This window comes from Oryzias melastigma, linkage group LG1 (assembly GCF_002922805.2).
Source record: "Oryzias melastigma strain HK-1 linkage group LG1, ASM292280v2, whole genome shotgun sequence".
Lineage (NCBI taxonomy): Eukaryota > Metazoa > Chordata > Actinopteri > Beloniformes > Adrianichthyidae > Oryzias > Oryzias melastigma.
The window spans coordinates 25,806,120-25,831,387 of NC_050512.1; the positions used below are offsets into that span (position 1 = coordinate 25,806,120).

The 25,268-nt window shown below is 37.8% G+C and overlaps 1 protein-coding gene across 1 annotated transcript in view; it reads left to right on the top strand.

The window, feature by feature from the left end:
* Window positions 1-25,268, top strand: part of sorcs3 (sortilin related VPS10 domain containing receptor 3) — a 287,365-nt gene that overhangs the window by 129,971 nt on the left and 132,126 nt on the right. The window contains exon 3 of the mRNA XM_024289874.2: window positions 15,332-15,431. Within this exon, the coding sequence (XP_024145642.1) occupies window positions 15,332-15,431 (100 nt within the window). The remainder of the gene's footprint in view (window positions 1-15,331; window positions 15,432-25,268) is intronic.

Here is a 25,268-nt window from a genome sequence, read left to right on the forward strand (position 1 = left end):
CATAAAACATGAATACCAAAAATACAAGCATGAATGTCTTGAACATGCTGAACTTGCCACGCCTTTCCTGTCTCTACAGGAACCCAGAAGGGCCACACAACTCCCAAAATAAAAAAAACAGGAAGTTAGGTACATTAATGTTGTTTTGTTCTGCAGGAAATGTTTAGAAAACAATTTTCACCAAAGGTTACTACAAAACATTGAATTTTAATGTATTTATGTGATTAGGTGAATTTAAAAAATGAACAAAAAATGTGCACTTAACCCTTAGTGTACTGTGACTGAAGCAACAAAAGAAAACTGAACACAAATAGACAATAATAATAATAATAATGATAATAATAAATAAATCAAACATAACCAGTCCTTTCAACTGTGACAATAAATTTAATATCTTGTATTTGTTAATAGGTTTAGACTATCTGAGATTATCATGAAATTTCTGACATTGGTCAGCGCAAATAAACAATATTGCCAAATATGTCAAGTTTTTGAACCATGGTACAGTCCTGATAGCTAAACTAAACAGGTGTCTCATGGTATATTTAGTATCTTGTTTTCATCCAGAGCCATGATAATGACTGTGCCTCCTTGTGTCCACCTCTGTCTGATTTTGTTGGAACTCATTCAGCAGCTGGAAGTGCTGCAGGAGTGAAGGATGACAAGAGTGTTTGTGCCTGAGCTCTGTCTGCTGCAATGTTTTGGATTAAAGCTCCGAATAATCCCACGGTTGAACAGAGCTGCGAGCCACAGACTAACACCGCGGGCAACTCATCCGTCCACTCGCTCGCTCTCTGGCCCCCCTCCCTGCTAGGCTCCAGCCTTTTTTTTATTTTTTCTCCAGTCATGCCTCACATTAAATGGCAGGCGGGCCTGGGACAGGTCTCCGGTTGCTGCAGGGCGATCTCTCAGACAAACACGGTTCAGTTTACACTCGGGGCGCTTCAAACCCGGCGAGTGTTGTACTCGTCTGTCCACACATCAACTGTAGGTTTGACTGACCTACATTTGGTTAAAGAAAAAAGTCGTGTGGCCTGAAGCTTTTATTTGTCAGACTTTCCAACTGCTGAAGTAATTAAATAAAAAAATAAAAACTTTTGTTCTTCAAATTTAAGGGGTTTTCAGAAGAAAATCGCCAAATCCACAAATTCTTCATACTGTGGTACCTGACACCCACATAATGTTTTCTAACAATTTTAAATCAAGACATTTTTAAGCTTTGCTTGAACTGTATGAAGCTGCACAAGCACACATGTTTCGGCATTACAGCACACACATAAAGGCCTTAATTGTGAAAATGAAGAAGCATTTCTGTTAATCAATTTTAATTTTAAGATTTGATATTTCTAAATGAATTTTGGTACAATTTTACCAGAGAACATTTTGAAAATTAAACATTAAAATCCCCTTTTCTTTATCATTTTAATTAAGTTACAGAAGGAGTGGTGTTGAAGAAAAAAAAAAGTTGCATTGCTTTTACATTTTATTTAATAGACAAACAATTCAGTTACATTATGAAAATGCAAAAGCTTTTATGTGTATGCATTTTAATTTTTAAATTTGATATTTCTAATTGAATTTTGGTACAAATTTACTAAATAATGTTTTGAAAACGAAATGTCAGATGTCCTTTTCTGAGAATGACTTTTTCATTTCATTTAAGAGACAAGTAATGCAGTTACATTGTGACAAAGAAAAAGCATTTCCAATATTGACTTTCATTTTGAATTATGAGTCACAGAATTATGTCACAATGTGCTTAATGCACAGTTTGGTGCTCCTTGTGAAAAAAAGTTCAAAAATAAACCATTCATTGATAGTACACCTTATAATCTGCTGTGGTTCTGTTTTTATATCCCGTTAATTTTGTTTACATTTTTTTATTATCACTCAAAAAGTTTGCAGAATGTCTTATAAAACAATTGCTTAATGGCATTATTATGAAATAGCAACATGGTGTGGCTGTAGGGTTTTTCTGGCCACATCTCACGCAGGTGCAGCAGTCTCTGAGTGTTTGATAGTGTTTGATAGTGTTTCAGGACGCAGGTTGTCCCGCGAGATCTGTGGTTATCATGAGATCTTTTAAAGTAGGGCGAGCTTCACTGAACGCTGAGAAGCGTTTTCATTGGGACTGCACATACCGCAGGGAAACCAAGCCGCCTTTTTTCCATGGGACTGGGGCTTTGTAGTTAGGTAGTACCAGGATGCTCTGACCATGGGAAATAAGATTAAACAGAAGCAGATGCATTTATTGGGAACTGATCTTTAGGAGTCATACGTTGAAATCCCCCTGAGAATTATGTCCTGCAGCAGTTCTGGACTGCAAGAACCAGTTTGATTGCAGAATTCTTCTTTTTTTATGTAAAAATGTTGCCACACACTTCACTAAAATTTGAACCCAATGAAAATGAATTTTGGGCATAGTGAGCAACCTCTTCAAAAAATTAAAAAAAACAACAAAATGATTACATCACACTATGAGAAACTGTCAAAGATACCTTTAAACTCCTTGAAATTTTGATCCACCACATCCTAACTCCTCAACCATCACTGAGAAGTTACTTATAAAAAATATTGGTTTTAAAGTTTGTAGATTTTCAATGGCCTTAGCATGGCAATCTCACAAAAAGTGTTGGTTGCTGTTTACACATTTTTTACTTGACTACTATAAAAATGTATTACATGAATCTCTGGCTCAACCTCTGGCTTATTAGTATTAAGGCCCGGTCCCACAGGATTTGACGGCCATATCATGGCTGTACCACTGGTACCACACGCAGTCACCCGCGGTCTCAACTTTAGTGCAGTTAAAAAATTATTTCCGCGTGTAACGGCGGCCACATTTTGTACCACGTAAATGCACGTCTATTCCGCTGCCACATCTCGGCTGTGGCACTGCCAGTCCACTGCTAACAGCGTCTGTACCACAGGGATGACATTTCTTCTGTGCTCCAGCAGTGATATGGCTGTCAAATCCTGTGGGACTGGGCCTTTGGGAAAGTGGGTGGGGTTAGCAAAAAAACCTTTGTTGCCAAGGCAATCCAAAAATGTACTCTAACCAATTCACCTAAAAAATACATAGCTTCCCCCATGTGACCAAAAATGAAAATGGTTGCTATAGAATCAACAGAAAAGCCGCTATTTTAAGTTTTAATAAAAAAGTGTTCTCTGTTAGTTTGTTTATGTGCAGCACTGACCAAGGTCATACTCCCAGAGGGGGAGAGTGAGGGCAGATGGGGGACACAGAGAGTTGGGGGATCTAGCCCATTGTGGGTCATGCAACGCCGCTCGCGACTTTAATTATATTTTTTTCATCAGTCAATGTTTCCTTCCACAAAGAAAAAGGCCGACAGATGCAGAGGTACATCAATGTTGGACCAAAAACACTTTGACTATGGATCAGAATGTTTCTCAGAAACTTCAGAGAAACAGTTGTTTTCCAATCACTGATGATTGTTTGTAGCGTTACACAACTTGAAGCAGAAGGTCTAGTTTAGATGCACCTGCTTTCACGTCTTACTGTGTAATAAAGGGAAAAAGAAAATCCTTTTCAGCTCTTTCAGAGTCTTTTCCAGTTTGATGGATCCAATCAAAGCAAATATCCAGCAGCTCCTCGTCCACCTGTTTCCAGCATGTTTTGTTTTGGTTCTTTGTTAGTTGGCTGTCACTGCAGCAGAGCAGGTTTGAGCGTCTCAACAAGCAAATAATAAAAACATCCTAGCGATTCCGACGTTTTCTGTGGAAACGTCTGCGGCTCATCCAGGCGTCTTTGCCTCTGGCTTCTCAGCGCTGATGAACCAGAAAGTTCTGAGTTTTTCAGGCACATCAGTCAGCGAGAGCTCAGGGTCCTGAGGCTGAATTTAGCTTCAGGGTTGCCTGCTTAGAAAACCTTTTCCTTCCTCTCTGTGCGACTCCTTCTTCGAGGACAAACAAGTGGGTTGTTGCAGCTTGGCCTCGACTCTGATAACCACACGGTGACGCTTTCATCTTCACAACCCTGATGAATATTGATAAGGCTTTTTCCCCCCTCCTTGCATCTCCTTTCATTCAGCAGCAAGCTTGCACGGCACGGTCAGGTTTAAATGAGAGAAGTCAGATAGGTAGCCTTTGTTTTCGCCGGCACAGCCTTGCAGCAGACTTCAGCTCGCTTTAATCCCTGCATGCTTTAGGGCTGCCGGGCTTTGTTTGTACGAGAAACTAAGATGATTTAGTTGGAGTTTTCAGTCTTTGAAGTCTTTTTTTCCTTCTTTCTCCCCAGAGCATGGTCAACAGCGCGGCACACCAATGCTAGATTGTTCTGCTTTACTGGCAGCCATCTGGCAAAAACCTCACAAATAATCCCCAATGCAGCTTCTGCCTTTTTTTTCCCAAACATTTGATGTTCTCGTAGCGCCGTTCAGCTCTTCAAGCAAGCATCACCTCCCAAACATGCAGTCGGTAGAGCTCCGTCTGAGAAAGTGGTGTTTCTTCCAGAGGAGTGGAGTGTGAACGGAATGCTGGGAGACTTTTACACGATAACATCTCCTTAGGCAGTTCAATGTGGCGCAGAAGTCACACGACGTCACAGCGCCTTACACCAACTGAGTTCAGAAAAAAAAAATATATATATATATATACAGTATATATATATTTTTTATTTATTTATCCTTTTTTGATAAAATATTGTTTCTGAACTTCATGCACCTCCAGTTAACATCCAGTACATCAGTGACGTGTTAACCTTTAGTCGCCTTCTTTATCATCCATTTCCACCACAACAAATCCAATTTTCTGCCTGCTAATCTTTAAGCATCAGCTGATTGTGTTGGTGACTAATTCATTTATTTAACTCTGCAAGCACAGTGTGGGTTCCATTTCTCTTACAAGGACTTATCTGAAAAGGTGGAGAGGAAGAAAGCATTCAAGGAAGATGCCTGTACGAGGCCACACCAAGAGCGGCGGACCAAGTTTATGACCCTCCTGTTTTGCTGAAGTTTCCTCTTTGTTTTCTTAGCTCACGTTGAAGAAAGACTTTTTCTTTTCATTGTACAAAAGCAAAACTAACTGTGTAGATCTTGGCTGTATATAAACACTTTGGACGAAAGTGACCCCCCTTTTAGGCAGAGGTGGCCTCACCATGGCAGGCAGGGGGCAGAGCAGCATGCTGAGGAGCTGGTCGGGGTTTAGTTGGTGTGGGAAGGGTTTGTTTTGTTTTGTTCTCTTTTACTCTCCTTGTCCTCAGCAGTCTTAGACTGCCGGATTTGTTATTTTAGTTTGGGGTTGGGCCTTGGTAGTCTTAGTTTGCAGGCTTTATTTATTTGTTTTATTTAGGCAGATCTTGGTCAGGCAGCCCTTGACTCCGATGGTCGACATGGCTGGGTCAGCAGTTTATTGTACCCGTAGACCCGACCAAGGTTTACCCATAGGAGACGTAACAATTGCGGTAATATTAATATCCTCAAGTTGTGTGACGTACTACAAAATGTTAGTAATAAAGTGCAGTTACTGTTAGGGGTGGCGCAATAATCAAAGTAAAACACAACCGTACGGTAGCTCCTCCATGGTTCGAAACACCATCATAAATTAAATTATAAATTATAAAAAATATTTATTAGTAAATCGTCCAGCTGTGATATTGTATAAAAGTGGGACTTCCAAGCAGGAAACTCAAGCAAAAGAACATCAGTCTATCACAGAGGCCTTTTGATTGTTACGCAATAGTGTCAAGATGTATATTGCTATAGTTTTTTTTTCTTCATTACACTCATGTTTTGTAATCTTAAAGCCTCAGTCTCACAGTTAAAGTGTTGATGTTTACAGTAAATGTTCTCTTTAAACTAGGGCTGTCAACGTTAAGGAATTCAATTTTAAATAAATAAATAAATAACGCATCAGTACTAATATTTTTAACTATGAGAAGCAACCATCTTCCGCCAGTTCAGGCTTCCACAGTGTCCGTTAATTTTGGATAATTCACCCATGTTTGGGAGTTGACCAAATTATACCCTGGTCAATTACACAATAAATAAATGTTCAACCAATGTTTAGTACTTTATTCTAGTTTTTTTTTTTTTTTTTTTTTTTTTTTTTAAGTTTAGACCGTTTTTTTCACAGAAGGCGGGCTAAATGATGCGGCTTGTGATTATGATAACACAACAACTCGTCGCTGAGGAGCAGCGACCTTGACTTCATAGGAAAAGGAATTTGATATATGTGCCAATCATTATGAAAAGTTAAATAAAGCATCAGTTCAGAGAGAATTTCAGCTCTTACCGCTTGTTTTTGTCCAGAAGATTAATCTAAAGTTTGTTTTCATCAAGTATGCACATATAGAACATTGTGACCAGAAATTTTATTTTAAGGCTTGAATCCAGAACCAGCAGCCAATCAGAATCAATTATTCACCCGGACCATGTAAAGTGCAGCAGCAGAATGTTGGTTTTTTATGGCTGTTTGTCAGCATCTTTGTTTTCTTGGTGTAATACTGCAGACATAAAACTCTTTAGAGTTCTTCTTATCTTACTGTCAATGTGTTTTGTGCACACAAAGTGTTAACTTCTGAGTTAAAACTTTATTTAAAGATTTCAGACAATAAAAATAAAGGGAATCATTTTCTTTGGCCCATTTTTGTACAAAAGATGAAAATTGTAGTATGAAATTTGCCTAGTGAAACAACGTGATAGCTCTTCATTAATCACAACCAAAAGTGTAAATATTCGTATTATTTTTTTTTAATCGATTGACAGGCCTTTGCACATAAGTGTCTCTGAATGTTTGATTCATTTTTAGTCTTAGCAAAACAGAAACATGTAATTAGTGAAATAGAAAATGTAGCATTCCAGCCGGACTTGCTCAGACGATGGACTCAATGACGATAACGGATGGACTATGGTGGGGTATTCCAACCCATTTATTCATCCCACAGGCACAGTCACACCGTAAGAGCTGAAGAAAATAACAACAAACTCATTACAATTTCCCTTTTTGATTAACAGCCACGTTTTCCATGAGCTAGCAGCACTAGCTTACTACATAACTTTAAACAGTTGTCTTCTCGACATAAACTGCAAATAATCACAAAATATAAACCATAAACAAAAATAATAATCATACCTGTTCGCCTTCCAGCTAGATGCTAAACATAAATTGTGGTTTTTAACCGATCTTCAATCCGTTTCTCCTTTTGTACAAACATCCGCCGTCATCCTTCTTTCAGTCTCTGCTGAATTGACGCGTGCATAAAGATATCACGTAAAACCGGAAGTAGGTGGGTACTTTCAAAATAAAAGTCTTCACACCATAAATACACAAAATAAGCTGTATCACAGTGTTTTAAAACGTTCCTTTACAACTTTAACGTAATATAAAAGAAACTGAAGGCATATTTAATTAATCAAAAGAGAAATTACACAAAAATAAATTATATAGCAAAACTGGGTCATTTACAGAAAGGTTTGGGTAACACTTTTTAATAACTACACACTTTTAAGCAATAGTTGAGCATGATATAACACTTAATTAATCATTTATAAATGTATACATGTTTAATTGTTAATGAATAAAGTCCTAAAATAGCATTAATAAACACATAGTAATTGTTATTAATCGTGATAGCAACACATATAAGCTACTTGCTAATGCTTAATAAACTAGGTGTGAGGTTTTATAAATTATTAAGTGTAAATTCATAATCAACTAATGCTTAACTTGTGCTTAATGTAGTTCTTATAGTGTTACCAAAGTTTGTTATTTTTCTTTGGTACAATACATGTAATTGAACAGTTATCAAGCCAAGTCCCAAGTATCAAGGTGTGATTGAACTGCATCATTACATCCCACGTTACTGCCCATTAGGACAACTTGTCACGTTATTCTCAATATCTTAAACACCAATTTTAATTAAACACTTTCTATTTGTTGTGGCGCAGAAACACATGTAGTATAAAATGCACACTCAGCTAAATGCTAATATCAGCGACACACTTCCAGAACAAGTGCATTTATGTATAGAGAACGGCTTAGCTAACATGTTTTCTGAGGTCCCTCAGGCTTTGTGTCAGGAACCAATGGAGTAAGGACCCAAAATGCAGGAGAGCAGGCAGAAACTTTGTCACTTTAAACAATAAATGTAATCATGAACAATTTCAGAAGTAAAGGAGAAGCAAAAGCAAAAAATGAAAGGAGAAAAAAACAGACGACCTGGAAACCAGACACTTCCATACTCTGAGGATGATTACCCACATTAGGGCAGCTGTGGATAATTAGCAGATAAAAGCAGGTGGGACTGTGATAGGAGGAATAACAAGCCTCAAAACGGAGCTTTACAAAACCAACAAAACTCAAAAAAGAAAACCAAAACAAAAGAAAAAATCCTTATTTTATTTATTGTGTAATTGATTTGTAAAAATTAAGTTCCACCTACTTTTAGATGAGCTCAAAATGGTTTTCAATAACTGCATCGAGTACACGAGTAAACATTTCTTTTTTCACTCAAAGCGGTGTCACTACAAACACACTGCTTAACTCGTGCATTAAAAAAATCATGCGGATGACACAGAAGCTCCAAATGATGGTGTAGTTTTTGTACATGCAGTAAAAACATATTAATTATGAATAAATGTGTTTATGTGCAGAGAACAAAGGGGCGTCATAAACACCAACAAAAGCCCGGCTGCCCACTCAACGTTCCCACTGTGACTAATTTGCTTCACATTTGTCCGATTGAACAAGTCCAGTCATCCAACGGTATGCCCCCTGCTGCTCACAGAACAACATGGCGTCAGGGGCTGCAAAGACTGAGGATGGGAGACGACGGATAATTTTCCCATCAAGTCTTCACTTGTTGACAGTCCATTTGCTCCAAACTAAGCAAGATCCACAGTAGTTGAAGATTGCTTCATTTTTTTTATTCCCTGAGAGGAGCGTTCCATGTAGTTTCTGTGCCTTCATCGTATTGATATCATAACCATTTTGTGAGTTGTATCTGCTTGTTTTTGAGGAGGAAGAGCAAAGTCCTGAATTTACCAGTGAGCCCACGTTTCTGCCCTCTTTCCTTTAAGCTGTGGGTGTGAAACAACTGAAGGGATCATAAACGGAGGTGGCAGAAATGAGCTTCCCTTTTGTGTTTGGGGATGTCTTTCTTAGAGAGAGATCGATTTCAGACAAACTACAGGAACTCCTGATTTTTTATATTGATAAGCCAGACTGCCACCAAAACGCCCACCTAGTGAGGGTTTATCGGCATGCTCAACCAGGAAACAAGAGGAGGCCAAGAAGTTCTTGCGTCAGACACTTTTTACACTTTTATCTGTCGTACTTGATGTAATTGCTTTTGATTTATTGGTTTATTTCAATGGACTCTATGCAGAGAGCTGTGTGATGTATAATCTTTTATTTCCGGTTGGGGCCAACTGTAATCATTGGCTTAGCAAATATCTGTGTACTACTCCTGGTTTTGTCTATTTTTTGTTATTTCTTACATTGTATGTTATTGCATCATTGTGTATACTCAAAGTGACATCCAAAAAAGGGCAAAGTTATCCTGCCTGAAACAACAAACGCCCAGGACTGACAGAATGCTACCATGACTTCTTGAGATGAATCTTCTTCAGCAGAACTTTAAAACTTTTAACTAAACTTTGAAGTGACTTTCAGACCACTGGTCCTTCTCTAAGTCTTCTTCATCGAGCGGTAGCAGCGTGCACCAATGGTCACTACTACTGTCACACTGCTTCTATCTGACACTGAAAATTACATTGACAAAAATTTAGAAACACTAGGCTGTGGAGTGATTGAAACACAACTTACAGATCAGAAAGATAAAGACAGCGATAATTAAATATTTCTATCATGCTAGGTAGTATTAGACCAAATGAAAGTGACAATGGTATTTGCACAAAACTTTTCTAAATGAGTGCAGCCAGTGCTGAACTTTTTTTTTTTTGGCCACAGGAAACTGAAGGAATGATTTAAATTAAGATTACGGTTTGGGTTAATACACCAAATGGTTCCAGATCGTGGCTGCATCTGCAGCTCACCACGCTCTGCGCTTTAGCTGCTTGACATCTAACGGGACTTTAACATTAAATAATTGCCACCATCACTGCAATTTAGCTATGGATGCATTTAAAATACACGAAACAATGCAGCAATCTCCATCTTGGCTGCACATATTACATGTCACCAACATGAATTTCCATAAACTTTAAAACAGGCCGTGTATAAATATGTGCTAATAACATCAGCAGAAATAAGAGAAATAAAGAAATGCTTTGATTAACAAAAATAAATAAATAAATAAATAGCATTCCTTACCAAGCTTTATTAACACATTAATAAACATAATTAATGTGTTTATAGGGTGTTAGTAAGGCATGTATTAGAACAAAAGGAAAATAAGGTTTTTTAATATACTTGATTGGTTTACATCTAAAGTGAGACTCTTGTCTATAAAGACTATAATAATAAACTGCTTATTAAATGCATGAACTATCTTTGTCAAAATTATATTGAGTGTTTTGTAGTACATCTTCTAAAGTGTTACAAAAAATGAATAAGAAAAATGTAAGTAGAAGATCTATTAGTGTAATTATTCATAATCATAAAGGCATTTTTTATCTGTAATGCGCCCAGTGCACACTTGGATCACATTAGATTAGTAAATAAAATATAATAACTATAAACTAACTGTTACTTCAAACTGGGTGGGAAGAATCAAACTTATATATCTGGCTTATAAAATCGATATCTTTCTGTCTAGAGGCCAAAGAAGACCTAAATCTCTTCTGGGGAGAGCTGCAGAAAGAGTCTCAGGTTCCTTTTGGGACCATTGCCTCCTCAACCAGAACCAGAAAAAGCCAACTCTGTTTTGGTGGTGAACCCAAAGGCAAATTCATGCTCAAACTTCCCAGGAGTCCATCCAAAAGTCATGCCCTTCATTTTGGTTCCAAGAAAAAGAATCTGTGACTAATTTGTACATTTCCCAGCAGTTTAGTGCCTTCAGCCGGCCAGCTCAGTCCCTGACCTCCATTCACTCCTTCAAGAGGACACAAATGTTCTCATTTCGATCTTCCTTGGTTCCACCTCAGTACATCCTATTGAACCATCATGAAACTTCTCCACACCATCTTGTTCAGTGTCATGCTCACACATATAAACAAGAGTTCTGTAGAACTGAACTTGGACCAAATATGAAGCGTAACTGTTAATAAAGAAATGTTTTTCCATTGTATAAAGACGTTAAAAACAACACGGAATCAAAGGCACTGTTGACCTCTAAAGGGAACCCCACCCCTATCTCCAGATTCCATCTCTGAGCTTCATTCTTTTACAGACAGTTGGGGAGCTAAGCCCTGCTTTAGTGGAAAAGGAACCAAAGTACAAAATAGGGATAATCCTCTTTGCATCTCTGAATGCTTGAGAGTACGGCTCAGGTCAAATTGAACATGTCGCTCCCTGAGGACTTAATGTGATTACAGCGACAAGGTCAGGCTGCACTTGACTGGATGAAGAGTCTGATCCAGCAACAAAGACTTTTAGTGGATCTTAATGAAATCGTGCAACATTGGATTGTGTTTGTCCAATTAAAACCATCAAGCCTCATCGACTGAGCTCCCATGCAAACCAGATTTGAACGAGTATACTCCACATGATGCAGTATTAACAAACACACTGCCATATTCACTGCAGGGTTCTTCAATAAATAGCTAATTCCTGTCTACTACGATAAAAAAAAATATATAGAAAAGTTACTGTATATTCAGAGTTTCTTACCCATCGAGCTTCTCCTGTCTGTCATGTTTTTATAGATAATTTCATATCTGCTGTCCGGCTAATAGCCCATACTTTATGGAATTGCTGAAAGCCATTAACTGGAGTGCCACCGCCACCCACCTGCTCAGCTGCGAGCAGGGAATAAACAAATTGGAAATTAAAATGTTCCTCAGTGGCACTGCGGTGCTCTCAACCCCCAGGGTCCCTTAAACTGTCCAAAAGAAAGCTTCCTTTCACTTACTGAGAGAAATTTTGATTTTTTTTTTTCTTTCTTGATAATGGTGCGCTGACTAATTCGATTGTCAAACAGGGAATCGGCTTGGAAAAGATGTGTAACACAGAATCAGGCCACAAAATAAAAGCATTTATGACAAATTTACTACTCTGTATGAATTTTACTGCCGTTTAGGTTGATATTTTAGATATATCGTACATATTTTGGTCTAAGCACCAAATTTAGCATGGATGTATCTTAGGATCCCGTCTTTTAGAGAAGCATGTTAGTCCTACACACTCGCAACTGAGGACCTATAGTTCAGGCCCTTCCGTGCCACTTTTTGATGTTTTTTAGGGTCCAAAACTCATTTTTTTGACGTGATGGCTTTTCCATTAAATCAGGGGTCTCCAACCTTTAGGAATCACTACTGGATACAGCAATGGTTGTGGAATTGGTATCGGGTTAGGGTACCAGTACCGGTCTGGTACCCATCCCAAAGCTTGGGGACTCCTGATTAGTGTCTGTGGCTGGGTATCAAGCAACCAGTTTTTGGCCCAGAGGTTGGGGATTTAAAGGGAACTTTAAGCATGTCAAAAAACAACGAGTTGGGGACACCCAACGTCAAAAAGTGACGCAGAGGGGGCCCAAACCATACGTCCAAATATGATGAGTTGGAAGTGAGAATATGTTGGTTATCCACGAGAACACTTCAAAATGGCGGTCATTTGTAAAGATGGTGATGGCAGTTGTTTCAAAAATGTCTTTACCTCAAGAGGTACCAAAAGAGTATATATATATATATATATATATATATATATATATATATATATATGTATGTATGTATATGAACACATTAACATTTATTAACGCAAATGAACTACAACTTTCCACTTTGGCTTGGATAGTTCAGGTTTGTCGCTAGGCGTGTGACACTAATACCACTTATACCACGATCACTTAAAATGAAATAAATAATATCGATATTTAGTACTTTATTCTTGCTTTTTTTTGGTTTAGATCGCTTTTTCACAAAAAGCGAACTATTTGATCCATTTTATCTATTTGATTACTAGCCGATAATGACCTGACGGCAGCAGCAAAGGAAAGGTATCTATATTCTGATCACCATAAAAGGTTAAATAAAGCATCAGTTCATAGAGAAAGTTCCTGTCTTACCACTTGTTTTTGTGCAGAAGATGAAGGAAATGCTTGTTTTAACAAAACCAACACAGTGATATAGAACATCTGCGCTATGTGACCTGAACTTGTTTGATTTAAGCATCATAGACATATATATTGTGCATCCACAAGCAGTCAATCAGAATTGAGTATTGACCTGGACCATGGTATAAGTTTATTTAAAGTGCAGAAACATGTTTGTTTCTTCTGCAGACACAAGTCTTAAAGTTCTGTTTATCTTACTGTTGATGTGTTTTGTGCTCACAGATTACACACAGATTACACTCCTGTGATATCTGAATTAACACTTGATACATTCAAAAAATTCAGAGAGTAAAAATTAAGGGAAAAAATTGTCTCTGTCCTGTTCTTATTCAGAAGTCGTATATTGTTATATACAATTTACCTCGTAAACCCAAAAGTTTGATTAATCTGATTTTTTTTAAATCAGTTGACAGCACCATTGTATATAATATAAAACGTGGCTAATGGCTTTTATGAAAGAGGGGATCTTAAGGTACATCCATGCTAAGTTGGGTGCTTGTTTTTTTTTTTTTTTTTTTTTTAATAACCGTTTCTAACAAATAATATTACTACTTTTCACCTTATGTAACCCTGTCCATTTTTTATTTTCTTTTTATCTTTTAGTATCTGTTTCACCACTTTAGGCATTATTGACTTGAGCGCTGGAGATGTGAATGAAAGTCTATATGGTGAGACTGAACTCGGTTAAATAGACTGATTAAAAGTGTTAATTATTTGAATAGACATAAGCTCAAATCGATTCAGATCTCTGATGAACATGAAACCATTTGGATCCCTTAAATAGTTGCAATAGTGAGTAAGAAAAAGTGAAAAAAAAGCTATGAATGTTTATGGCCTAAAGGCTCAATTTTTAATTTTAGTTTTATTTATAAAAGTTATTTTAAGCTCTGCCGTGTTTGAAGAGGTTTTCAGCAATCACGTTTCCTGAACTCTGATATTTTCCAAAATAAAAGTGGCTAACGTTTAGTTCAAAAAACGCCACTGATTAAAAAAAGTGATAGGGACTCTGGCTTTTTTAGCAGTGACTTTTACTATAATCACTATTAACATACATTTAAAAAAGTGACCAAACAAGTAAACAATGGCTCAAATGAGCTAATATACAGCTAATTAGTTTGGAGCAAAATAAAAGTGATTTTTAAAGTGTAACTGCTTCATCCATGTTGGTGTTGCTTATTTAATCAAATATCAATCTTTTTTATTTTTTTTACAAGAGCTAAAGAAGTTGCAAATCTATCTAATTCAAAACACTTGTTTTTCTGACCTTAAGGTCCACAATGTTATAAAAAATGGATAAGCATCTTTTTTTTTAAAGGTTAAAATGTGAAGTGACAGCCATAAGACAAATTCTTTTTACAGGCAGATGAGAAGAAAAATGATGGGATGAAGACAGTTCAGGAGAAGGAGATCAACCAGTTTGTTCATGTGAGCTGCTGCTCCAAATTCAAACCGTCACAGAAATGTGACATGAAAATGATGCTACTCTATCACAGCAGAATTTAATTGAGAAACATGTCGTTACAGTTTCAGTTTTCTGAAGAGACAGCATTTTTTTTACTCTAAAATAAGTACAGCTTTGGGGGAGTGCTTTTGCTCCTATGGAGCAGAAAGAGAGGAGGGAGGCGGCCTGCAGACGCTGCAATGTGCTACTTGAAGGCAGATTTCCTTGTTACCACTGATGATAGATTTGTGTGGAGTTTCCGGGGACCAGACCAGCTAACAGGCTCATTCCCACTGCTAAATTATGAAAGACCAATGCTTGTGAACATCCACATGTTTCGGCACTAATATTTTATTTCAAAGTAGTCATCAGCAGAACATCAATTATTTACAGTGTCAGGTCTCTGGAGTTTTTGGACCTGTTCATTTCTGCTGTAAGCATTATGTGATTGGTGAACTGTTGTTGGGTCTTACTTCTGAGAGCGGCTGTAAATACAGCCTTTATCCTGCTTGTGGGTGCGATATCGCATTCTTTTTCATCTCTGCTAAATAAATATTTTTGACACGAATCGAGCAATATCCCAGTAATCCTCAGCCTGCTTATTTTAGCCATTTGATTCTCTGGGAACCTTCGCTGGGTTTCCTACAACCATCCTGTTCTGGTCTCACTGCATTTTATGTTTACGTTTTTCCTTTCAGATCCACTGACTATGGCTCCACGTATGAGAGGATGAACGACAAAGTTGGATCCAAGACCGTCCTCAGCTACCTATACGTCTGTCCGTCCAACAAGAGGAAGGTGAGCTTTTCTCTGCTCTTTGTGACCAAGATGCAGAACTTTTTACTTATCAATGAAAAATACCGGTTGCATAACTTGAAGTCCCACTGGAGCTTGTTTAACATTACATTTCACACCGATGACTGACTTAAAAACTAGCAACTATAGTTTAAAATAACCTGTGGAAAGACATGGAAACAAGAGTGATGGGATCTGTTTTTCTGGTTCAGGTGAAAAAAAGTCTGTTAACAAGAAGGAGAAAATGTTACCAGCAAATGTTACCAGCAATGCTTTCACAGATGCAAAATAAGAGAGAATATATATCCATATAAACTACACTTATAAAATTACTTATTGGCAAATGGATTGAATTAGTAAATGTAAATAAATCAATAAGAAATAATTTTTTACACAAAAACTGAAAAAACATCTAGATTTTTTTTAACCCTTGAACACCAGAGCTCCAGTATTTATGTTCTTTGATTTACCGTAACTTTTCCACCTGATCAACATCATTCCAACAGATTCTGAAGTAGAAAAGCAGCGTGTTACCTTATGGCAACGATATTGTGTTTAAGCGTCACTGATGATGCCTCAGGTGTTAAAAGGTTAGAAAACCAAGAAAGTTGACTTTTTTCATTATTATTTCAGAGCTCAAATCTTCCATTTCCTTTACTCTTTTTTTCTTTTTTCCATGAACAAAAATTTGATCTGATCCAGGTTTTTTGATTTTTCTAGTAGTAGCAAGAAACTTCTAAAAATACCATGACTGACTGGTGACAGAGTTTATGTAATGATAAGTTGCGTCTACAAAACTACACTATGGAACAGAGACCGAGAGCTTGACCTGAATTCAACAGACCATTTACAGAACCTAAATGTAAATCCCAACATTAGCTGCATTTACATGGACACAAGTAATCGGAATAAACACCGGATCAGAATAAATATGTTTAATCTAAACGCGCCATTCGGAATACTTTGATCCCATCTGACTTATTTGGATAAAAATTTCCTCTCGATCAAGATAGGCGGGTTATAGGATTGTTCATCCAATTATTCCGATCGAGCGCTGGATTTACCGTTATGCATGGACAGTGTGGCGCTCCAGAGGAGGTTTTGGAGTGCAAACAGGACCGTCCGGCTGCCCCCCGCGTGAGCCACTGAGCAGAGATGCTGGGCTTTGTGGCGGTGAGCAGTGTTGCGTATGTAAACTTAAGAACTTAGGTTTTGTACGTGGAGCTCAAAAACAGACTTAAAAACTTGCGTAGCAATGCTTGAACGTGAGATTTATAATACGGAAGCCAAAAACGCCTTTATATAGACTGTTTGATTGAAGTGGCTACTAGAATGTGGATTTCTAAGCCCAATCTGAATGTTGCATAAAGCTAAAGTAGGTGTGACTCTGGGTTGCATGTCCTTGCGACCCGCTCAGTGCATGCCCCAGCAACCTTGTGACCCTTAAAAGGGATTAAGTGGGTTCAGAAAATGAATGGGTTGATGTAAAGCTAGAGTCTTGTAGCTTTTAAACACTAAAGGTTGTTAGCCAGTGAGCTAAGCTAACGATGTGTACAAGGGAAGGTGAGACATTTATCGAACTCTGCCACCTGTTCACACAGCTGTCCTCGTGTGAGCTCACCCTCAAATACAGCTGATACACATTTACAAAAGATTTTACAGCAGCTTTCAAAGAGAAGTTAATGAACTGCAAAATATGTCAGTGTAAAGTTAACATGCTGCTCATTAAGCCAAGAGCAGATGTGAAAATGGTCACAGGATCTGGAGGACATAAAGAAATATGCGGTGGTGCTTGCAAGGTCTTCTGTCATGGCCGTCACTCCTGTATCAGCTGTAGATTTAATGATAGAAGTGCAGTTAAATAAAGCTGCAGAGTCACATTTGAGCAAAACAAATCATCAAAAATGGCGTCCTGATCATCACTCCAGACACACGTTGTGTTGGAGGCGCAGGCTGAGGATCTAAATGACCACTCTGCTGCCTCCCCCCTCTTTGTTCGGGGTGGAACAGTAAAATGTGGAGGGCAGAGGAAAATCACTCATCCACTGACCTGTTAGATGTATTGTATTAGTCAGGGTCAAGAGTGGGTTGGAGAGCGCCCTTGATGTACTTGACGACCAGTCTCTCCAGGCACCTAATGATTCTAGTGTTAGCACCACTGGCCTGCAATTACTGGGGCAGGTAATTGCAGTCTGCTAAGTAACTGGCACTGCTGCGGATGGCAGATGGGAACAACACTGACAGAAATAGCCAGATGACTTTTGTTATATTGAGAAATGTAATGGTTGATGATAATAAACTAGGAAGAGCCTTTGTGTAGCTCAGCCCTACTAAAAACAAAACAGTTTCAGTTGGGTTTTAGTAATGATTCCAATTTATAAACTTCTAAATCTAAACTGTGAGAAAATATAGTTATTGCACAAACTTTGGAACCAAAGTGGATGCTTCCATAAGCTACAATTGAACTGTAAGAATTTCAGGCTACAACTAAAAGGGAAACGCAACTCACAACCATCTGCTGGCGTCTGCTTCTTTTATTTCATTTTTTCTGACATTCTGCAAATTTAGTTAATTGATCTGTGCATACTTTGCATTCCATTTCTCACCATCTGCCGCCGTTTTGAGCTCATGCAAAAGAAAAACATTTTTCCGCAAGTAGAAACTGTTTCAAATTATGCAAGTAAATCATTCCTTAAGGGAAGGTTTTTCTCACTCTTTTACACTTAATTTAAACGGCTCCATCTTTTATAGAAACCCTGTGAATCATTACAGGAGACACACACCAGTCTGTACGTCAGGCAGTAAATGTATTTCCTCTCAAATGATTGCTTTCCAACCTTTGACCCTTGAAATTTGCCAAATGAAACCAAAAACAAACAGTATTTGCCTCAGTTATAGATATTCTAGCCTAAAACTTTCTGCTTGTATATCGGTGTATTACTATAATGATGCAATAACAATGATGCCATACATATTGGCTTCCTTCTGTGACTTCACATGGATCATAATTAAGGAACATAATGAAGCACACAAATATTTTTGATAGAGAATATTTTGGGATGTTATCAAACTAATGTCAGCATCATAGGGATTTTTTTATCAACAAATTAAATGAGATTGGGATGTTTTCAGCTGAGGACGGGCCATCACAGTATCACCAAATAACGAGGGCTGGGTTAAAAAATTGATTAATCGATTTGAATCAATTTAAGCTTATTAGATCAATTATCGATTCATAAAAATATACGTCGATTTACCACACAAAGTTAAAGTCCGCTAGTTTGATGCTAACGTTCAATAGAATTTCCCATAGGACGGCTAATGCTAAAGTTCGGTTGACCAAAAGTATTCATTGCTGACTAAATTACATCTTTATTTACTTACAGGCATTCATTTTCCAAACTCTTTTAAGGTATTTTTTTAAAGTAACCAATTTTTGGTCTGAAGCATATTTGATCATACAATCTTCTTCTTCTGGATTAAGGTGTCATACTACAACGTGATCGCCACTTTGTGGCCAAACTGAAACGTCCTCCAGGAGAAACAATGTTTACAATGGTAATGATCTGAATATTTTTGTTAGAACTTCTTCATTTGAGAAACAATGTGACATTTTATGCAGTTAACAGCCTCATTATTTCACTAATACATTTTACATTATGTGAACTGTATCATTAATATAAATATTTGAAACATATAGTAGATTAAAAAAAATTGGAATCGAATTGAATTGTTTCTGTAAATTATAATCAATACCCATCCCTACAAATAACTGTCAAAAAGCTTTTTTTTTCTCTAACATAAGGCAGCCATTCTGGTGAATATGCTTTGCAGAGTAGCTTTAAATTAACTGTCTTTGTCCAAAAAAAATGGAAGTTTAAAGACATTTTTAATGGGGGCAACTGTTAGCGATTTCTGAATTTCGCCTTCAGGTCTTCAAACCCGACCCTGAACTTTCATAGGTAGACTAAATGACCTGAGGCTGTTTCTGGTTTCTGTTTCCACTGGAGTAAAATGAGATTCAAAAAACAACTAGTATAAAAGTTTATATTGGCTTAAAATGCTTTAAATGGATCTTTTCCTCAAGTTGAGCTGAAAATGTGCATGATAAAAACGTAATTACAAAAGTCTCTCTTTAGCCATCTATAAATCCATTTCCTTCTTCTGGGTCAGGGGGGCAGCAGTCTAAGCAAAGACGCCCAGACTTTCCTCTTCACTGCCACTTCCTTCTGCTCCTCTGGGGGATTCCTGAGGCGTTATCAAGCCAGCCGAGAGACGTAGCCCCTCTAGCGTGTCCTGGGGTCCCTGCCTGCTGGGACATGTCTGGAACTCCTCCAGAGATGTCTGTTTCATGCTGTGACTTGTTACCTGGAACCAGTTTTGACTCTCAATAAATGTAAAACCTGTTGAGAGCTCTGAAGACTGCTGGTTCCTGTTAATATATTGATTCAGTCCTACTTACAGTTCATCCTTAACCCTTAGTGTTTCATCTTATTACTGTAGTAACCCTTGGCACTGTGGTGCCAGCTCTCTTGAGTTCTCCTGTGGACTTTTGGATGTTTCCTCACCATTTTTAAACCATAAATACCCAGACCTATTTTTCCTTAAAAATGATGTGGCATGCACCATAAACAAAATGGATCACATAACCCATTTCTGATATTTTTTCTGTTACACTGATATTACCATGAGTCTTTATGGGTTAAGATCTGTTTTATCCCACCAGGTGAGATATTGTCTAAAGGTCCAGGTGGAGGTGGAGGTGTCACTAATCTTAGGTTTATTGAATGTTCTAAAAGTTGATCTATTCTAGATTGGTTCATCTCAGTCTTGTACAGGTGTACAAATCATGTTTCTGGTGTCCTGAGACAGCTCTTTGGTCTTAGTCATAGAGAAGTTGCTTTCCAGTGATCTACTGTAGCCACTGCTCCATTTTAGTGTTACTTGGTTTTGCCATATCCAGTAAAATGGCCTTTCTCTATTGGATCTAATTGTTTTTAATGGCATTTAATGATTAAGCAAAACAAAGAAAACATAAAAAACTGGTCATCCTAGAAGCCTTTTTTTGCCTGCATGCTGTAAAATAGTTTTATGTAGTACATTATTTTTCATGCAGTTAAAAAAAGATTTGTGTATGATTTCCTTTATATGCCACTTCACTGAAAACTTTCAGAACTGCTGAAATTAAAAAAAAAAGTATAATTGATCTGATAAGGAATGAAAGAAATTGATGTTTAGACCAAGAGCTCAGCTCTGATGTGCCTGCAGGTGAGATCGGATGAATCCTAGAGTTTAGACCATGATTGTAGACATAGAGCAGATGATGATTGGTGAAATTTAGTGGAATTTTAAAGAGAAGATTGCTGAGTGGATAGGTAAAAGGGAAATCAAATCCTGCTCGCCCAGAGCCAGTGAGGGTAATTTTGAATGAAGTTGAATTGACAGCGTGGGAAAGCCAAAGCAACACGTAATCCCTCTGAAGAGAAGGTGCTGAAATGGATCTTCTTTAATAAAATTACACCAAAGCTTTGCTTCAAGCTGCTTGCAGCAACAATTTGATCTTGTGAAGCCATTCCTGGAGCTTTAGAAAACTTCTTTTCTCACTTTACTGAGGGTTTACCGGGGTTTTAGTGGCTGCTTTGCTGTATTGCAACTTGTTAATGCAACATATAATTTCCTTATTTTTTCAGATAATGATGCCCAAAAAGCTTAAACTTCAGTGAGTTTACTGCTTCAAATTTTGAGAATCAATGTTTGCTTTTCATGTCCGATTGGGGTGTAAAAGTTTAAATAAGTTAAATATTCATGCCTCATTTCCACTGAGAGGTCCAGACCGGACTGGTACAGTATTTTGAGTATTTCTATTATAAAATAATTGAGCTGCCACAAACGATTATGTTAATAGTCGACTAATCACCGATTAGTTTTTCCGAATAGTCGACTAATCTTAACCATCATTAGCTTTAAACTAGCTAAAAACTAGATAAATAGCATTGCCTGCAATAATGCTAGTGTGAATGCCATAAGCTGAATTTGGCTGCTGAAGATGCTAGTGCTGATAGCTGAAAATGCTTAAATTGATAGCTAAAAACACTGAAGCTTATAGCCAGCTAAAATATTAGTTAAAAACCAAATTAGCCTAAAAACTGAAAAAAGCCTAAGTTAGCCAAAACAGCTAGCATGCAGTTGAAATGTTAGCTAAACTCCAAAATAGCCTAAGAACCTTAATAAATGCCAAAATAGTCCAAAAAGTTACCAGGATGCCATTATAACTTTCAACTTTACTACAGGCTGACTCAATTTAATATAAAGTAACGACTAATCGACTATTAAATTAGTCGTCGACTATTTAGTCGACTAATCGTGGCAGCCCTATAAAATGACCCATTAGGCCGGACCGATTCGTGTTGCTCCCCCATTGGTTGTAGGTCCATAGAAAAAATAGAATGGACCAGTTGGGGCGGAGCTACTGTCGTCATACAATGAAATTTGTTGGTTGGCTGAAATTGTCCGACCAACACTTTTGTCGACTCAAAATCCAAGCCGAAAGTGGCCGAATGCTCAGTAGAAAGGAGGGATTATATGCCATGACACGTATGTCTTGTATTTCTGGTCATTTTATTTCTATTGACCGGTCAGATCCAACAGATTTTTTCAATAGACCAAATCAAAAAAACTTGCAGGAAATGAAGTATGGCTGTGTCATGCGTTGAGGTTGTGGAGCTCCTGGAGTTCATCCCCTCACTCCTTCAAGGCCGCGCTGCTGCTCTGACCCTGAATATGTTTACATGGAAGTTGATAAAATTGGAGGAATGCTGCGTGGAACGCTGCATCCACGTCAGAGCGAGGCACGGATCATGCTCCTCCTGACTCACCCCTCCCAATATTTTCATGCAGGGAAAATCTAATTTAGCATCAAGGACGCAGCAGAAATTGCCCCTCCGGTTTTTTTTTATTCTCACGATGCGAATCGCTTTTTTGTGTCATTAATATAAATTAACGAATGTGCTCCTGATATCATTTCCTAAGAAAACATTTTTTATTTCTTTCATTGTTCTTCTCTGCTTTGTTTTTGTCATCCTGTCCAGCGCTGGCTGACCCCCCCGGGTCTTCCTTTGGGCCGATCCTGCGCTTTATCTCAAGCCTAATTATTTCGATTTGCCTTCTTGTAGATGGATGAAGGTTTGCTCGATTGCTGCCCGCATCCTTCTGTTGCCTGGGTGCCTAATCGCTCACTGAAAGATATAATCGTCTGCCGCTCTTTGAAATATTCTCTCTGCCAAACCAAGAGGGAATCATGATCTCTCCTCTGCTGCAATTCTGAAAGAAAATACAGACTTTTTTTCCCGTTATGTTGTCCAAGGAATAAACGGTGACCTTTAGCGATGGCACATTATAGATCTGAAGGACAGTAATGACATTTCGCACAGGGCCTCTGGAAGCGCACGCATCCTCCCGGCTCTGTTCTCTCCTTCCCGACCCTCCGTCTTTGATGAGAAAGTCGTTCTAGGTTTAAAAATTAAAGACATGCTCAGTTAAGATGCCGAAGAGGAAGTGCCACTGTGAAAACATGATAGCTAAATGTGGGTGATTAAGCGCTGATCCATGTTTAATGAGCACACTGCGGCGACAACTCTGTTTTTAAACCTCTCGTCTGAGACAGACTAAGCTCAATTGATCTGGTGTGATTCATTTGCTGCTGGGTGTCTTTCTTTCTCTCTTGCTTGGATCCATACCTCCATTTACCTCATGATCCAACAACTACCCGGCTCTATCTCTGCACCGCAGCCTATGCACAGCTCTCCGTCGGGCTGATAAAACACAAAGGTTATCCCTCCAACCTGTATCGATTGAGCATTGTTAGCCTCCTGAGTGGATGCTGTGAGGGAAATCTTAATCAGACTTTGATAACACTCCTGGTCACTTTGATTTTGGGGAAAAAAAATAACTTATCTTTCCTTGTGTGGCAGTGATGGAGGCTCCTGAATTTAAATGTATTCACATATTTTGCTTTTGTTCAAATCCTGATACGATCCGTTTTCTTCCCAGCCTTAATTTATTGGTTTGGTTAAGAGTCGGGCTGATTTTTTTTTTTTTTTTTAACAGGTTTGCTGATAAAGATAAACCAATAATTTATGTTTTTTTCTTTTTTTTTACTTTTTAACTTTGAAGCTTTTGTTCCAGTGTTCACATTCTATTGACTATCATAACTCTTCAACAGTTTGTGCAATAATGTAATTCCAGTGAATTCTCAATTGGAGAAAATCAGCCTTACGCTGATATGTAACACTTTACAATAGTGATGTTCTAATGCATCGACGCAAATTTACTGATTCTGAATCAGCTGATTCGCATACGCATAAACAGTCAATAAGTTACAGTAGGCCAAATAGTGATTGTTATATAGCTGTCACCAGCCACGTCTCCTGTGTTAAAGGGTAATAAAGTGGCCCACCTTGTTCAGTTTGTATAACTAAATGTGTTCTAAGTTTTTATCCAACCAAGCAAAACTGGTTTCTGATTGGGAACTTGAACAATAAATCAATTGAACCTCACCAAATAGTAAATTGAATGAAAACAAATCAAATGGATTCATTGTTTTGGCTGTAAATCCCAGCTTGGTGCAGAGTTTGAATGGAATGTTTTTGCAACCAGCTAATTTGAGTAATGTAAGTTATCTTATTTTTTGGAATATAAATCAAACATTTTGATAGTTTGGCCAGGGGTGGGACTTGCCTGTTTATTTATTTATTTATTTATTTATTTTTTTATTCTAAAATAAATAGTAACAGGCACTTGAGGGCACTATATCTGTGTAACGGCATTTGTTCTGACAGGAACGCAGACGAAGAAGTGTCAGTCTTCTACCGAGCTTTGCGGAATTGTTTCAAAGCAACACAAACGAAAGTGAAATTAAAGGGGCTATACCATGAAAAGTCAACTTTTTGAGCTTTTAAGTACTTTTACTGTTCATTCCTCACTATAAAGTGGTATTTTGATCCCTTCCTTACAATATCTGACTAATTCTCTAAAAACCTGCGCTCTCAACAGCAGCCCCTCCCATACACACGAAATGAGCAGGTCCTCACATGCTGATGTCACAGAGTGAGACAGCCCCTTTCAGGAAGAGTCTGCTCCGCCCCCAGGCTAACACAAACTTTCTCCACAAAGCTACCAGCTCGAGCTAGCAGTGATCAGCTTGCTAGTATATTTCATAAATAATTAGTTTTTAGTGCCTCAGAGGTAATATATGATCATTTATATGGGTGTAGTTTACTCTGAAAGACTTAAGAAAATCATGATATGAGTTTACTTGACATGTTCTTTATGCTATTGCCATCTGAATATTTGTGCAAATGCTGTGCTGATATGCCTGAGTCCTCCTAAGCTTCAGAAGCTAAAAAAGCATCCATGTTTCTACAGTAGTAAGCCGTGCAGATATTCAGTTTATTATTGTTAGTATTATGAATTGCCTTTCAAGATAAAATGTTAATTTCTTGCTCTTGTTATATTTTGTTAAATCATTTTGTTCCAAAACTGTGATCTATTTATTATTTTTATTTCTTTATCACGCTTGTTTTAGATACTGCAACTTATACATGGTCAAAAAAAAATCAGGACATTGATTGTCTTTTTTTATTCTACTGTTTGAGCTCCACCAAACAGTGGTGAATCTCAATATAGAGATGCAAAGTTTGGAATATTGGCCAAAACGAGTTAAAAAATATTGATATATTTATATATATTTATTCTTTCAAACAGTGAAAATTAGAGCTGTCAGGCGATTAAAATTCTTAATCGCGATTAATCGCATTTTGTCCAGAGTTAACTCGCGATTAA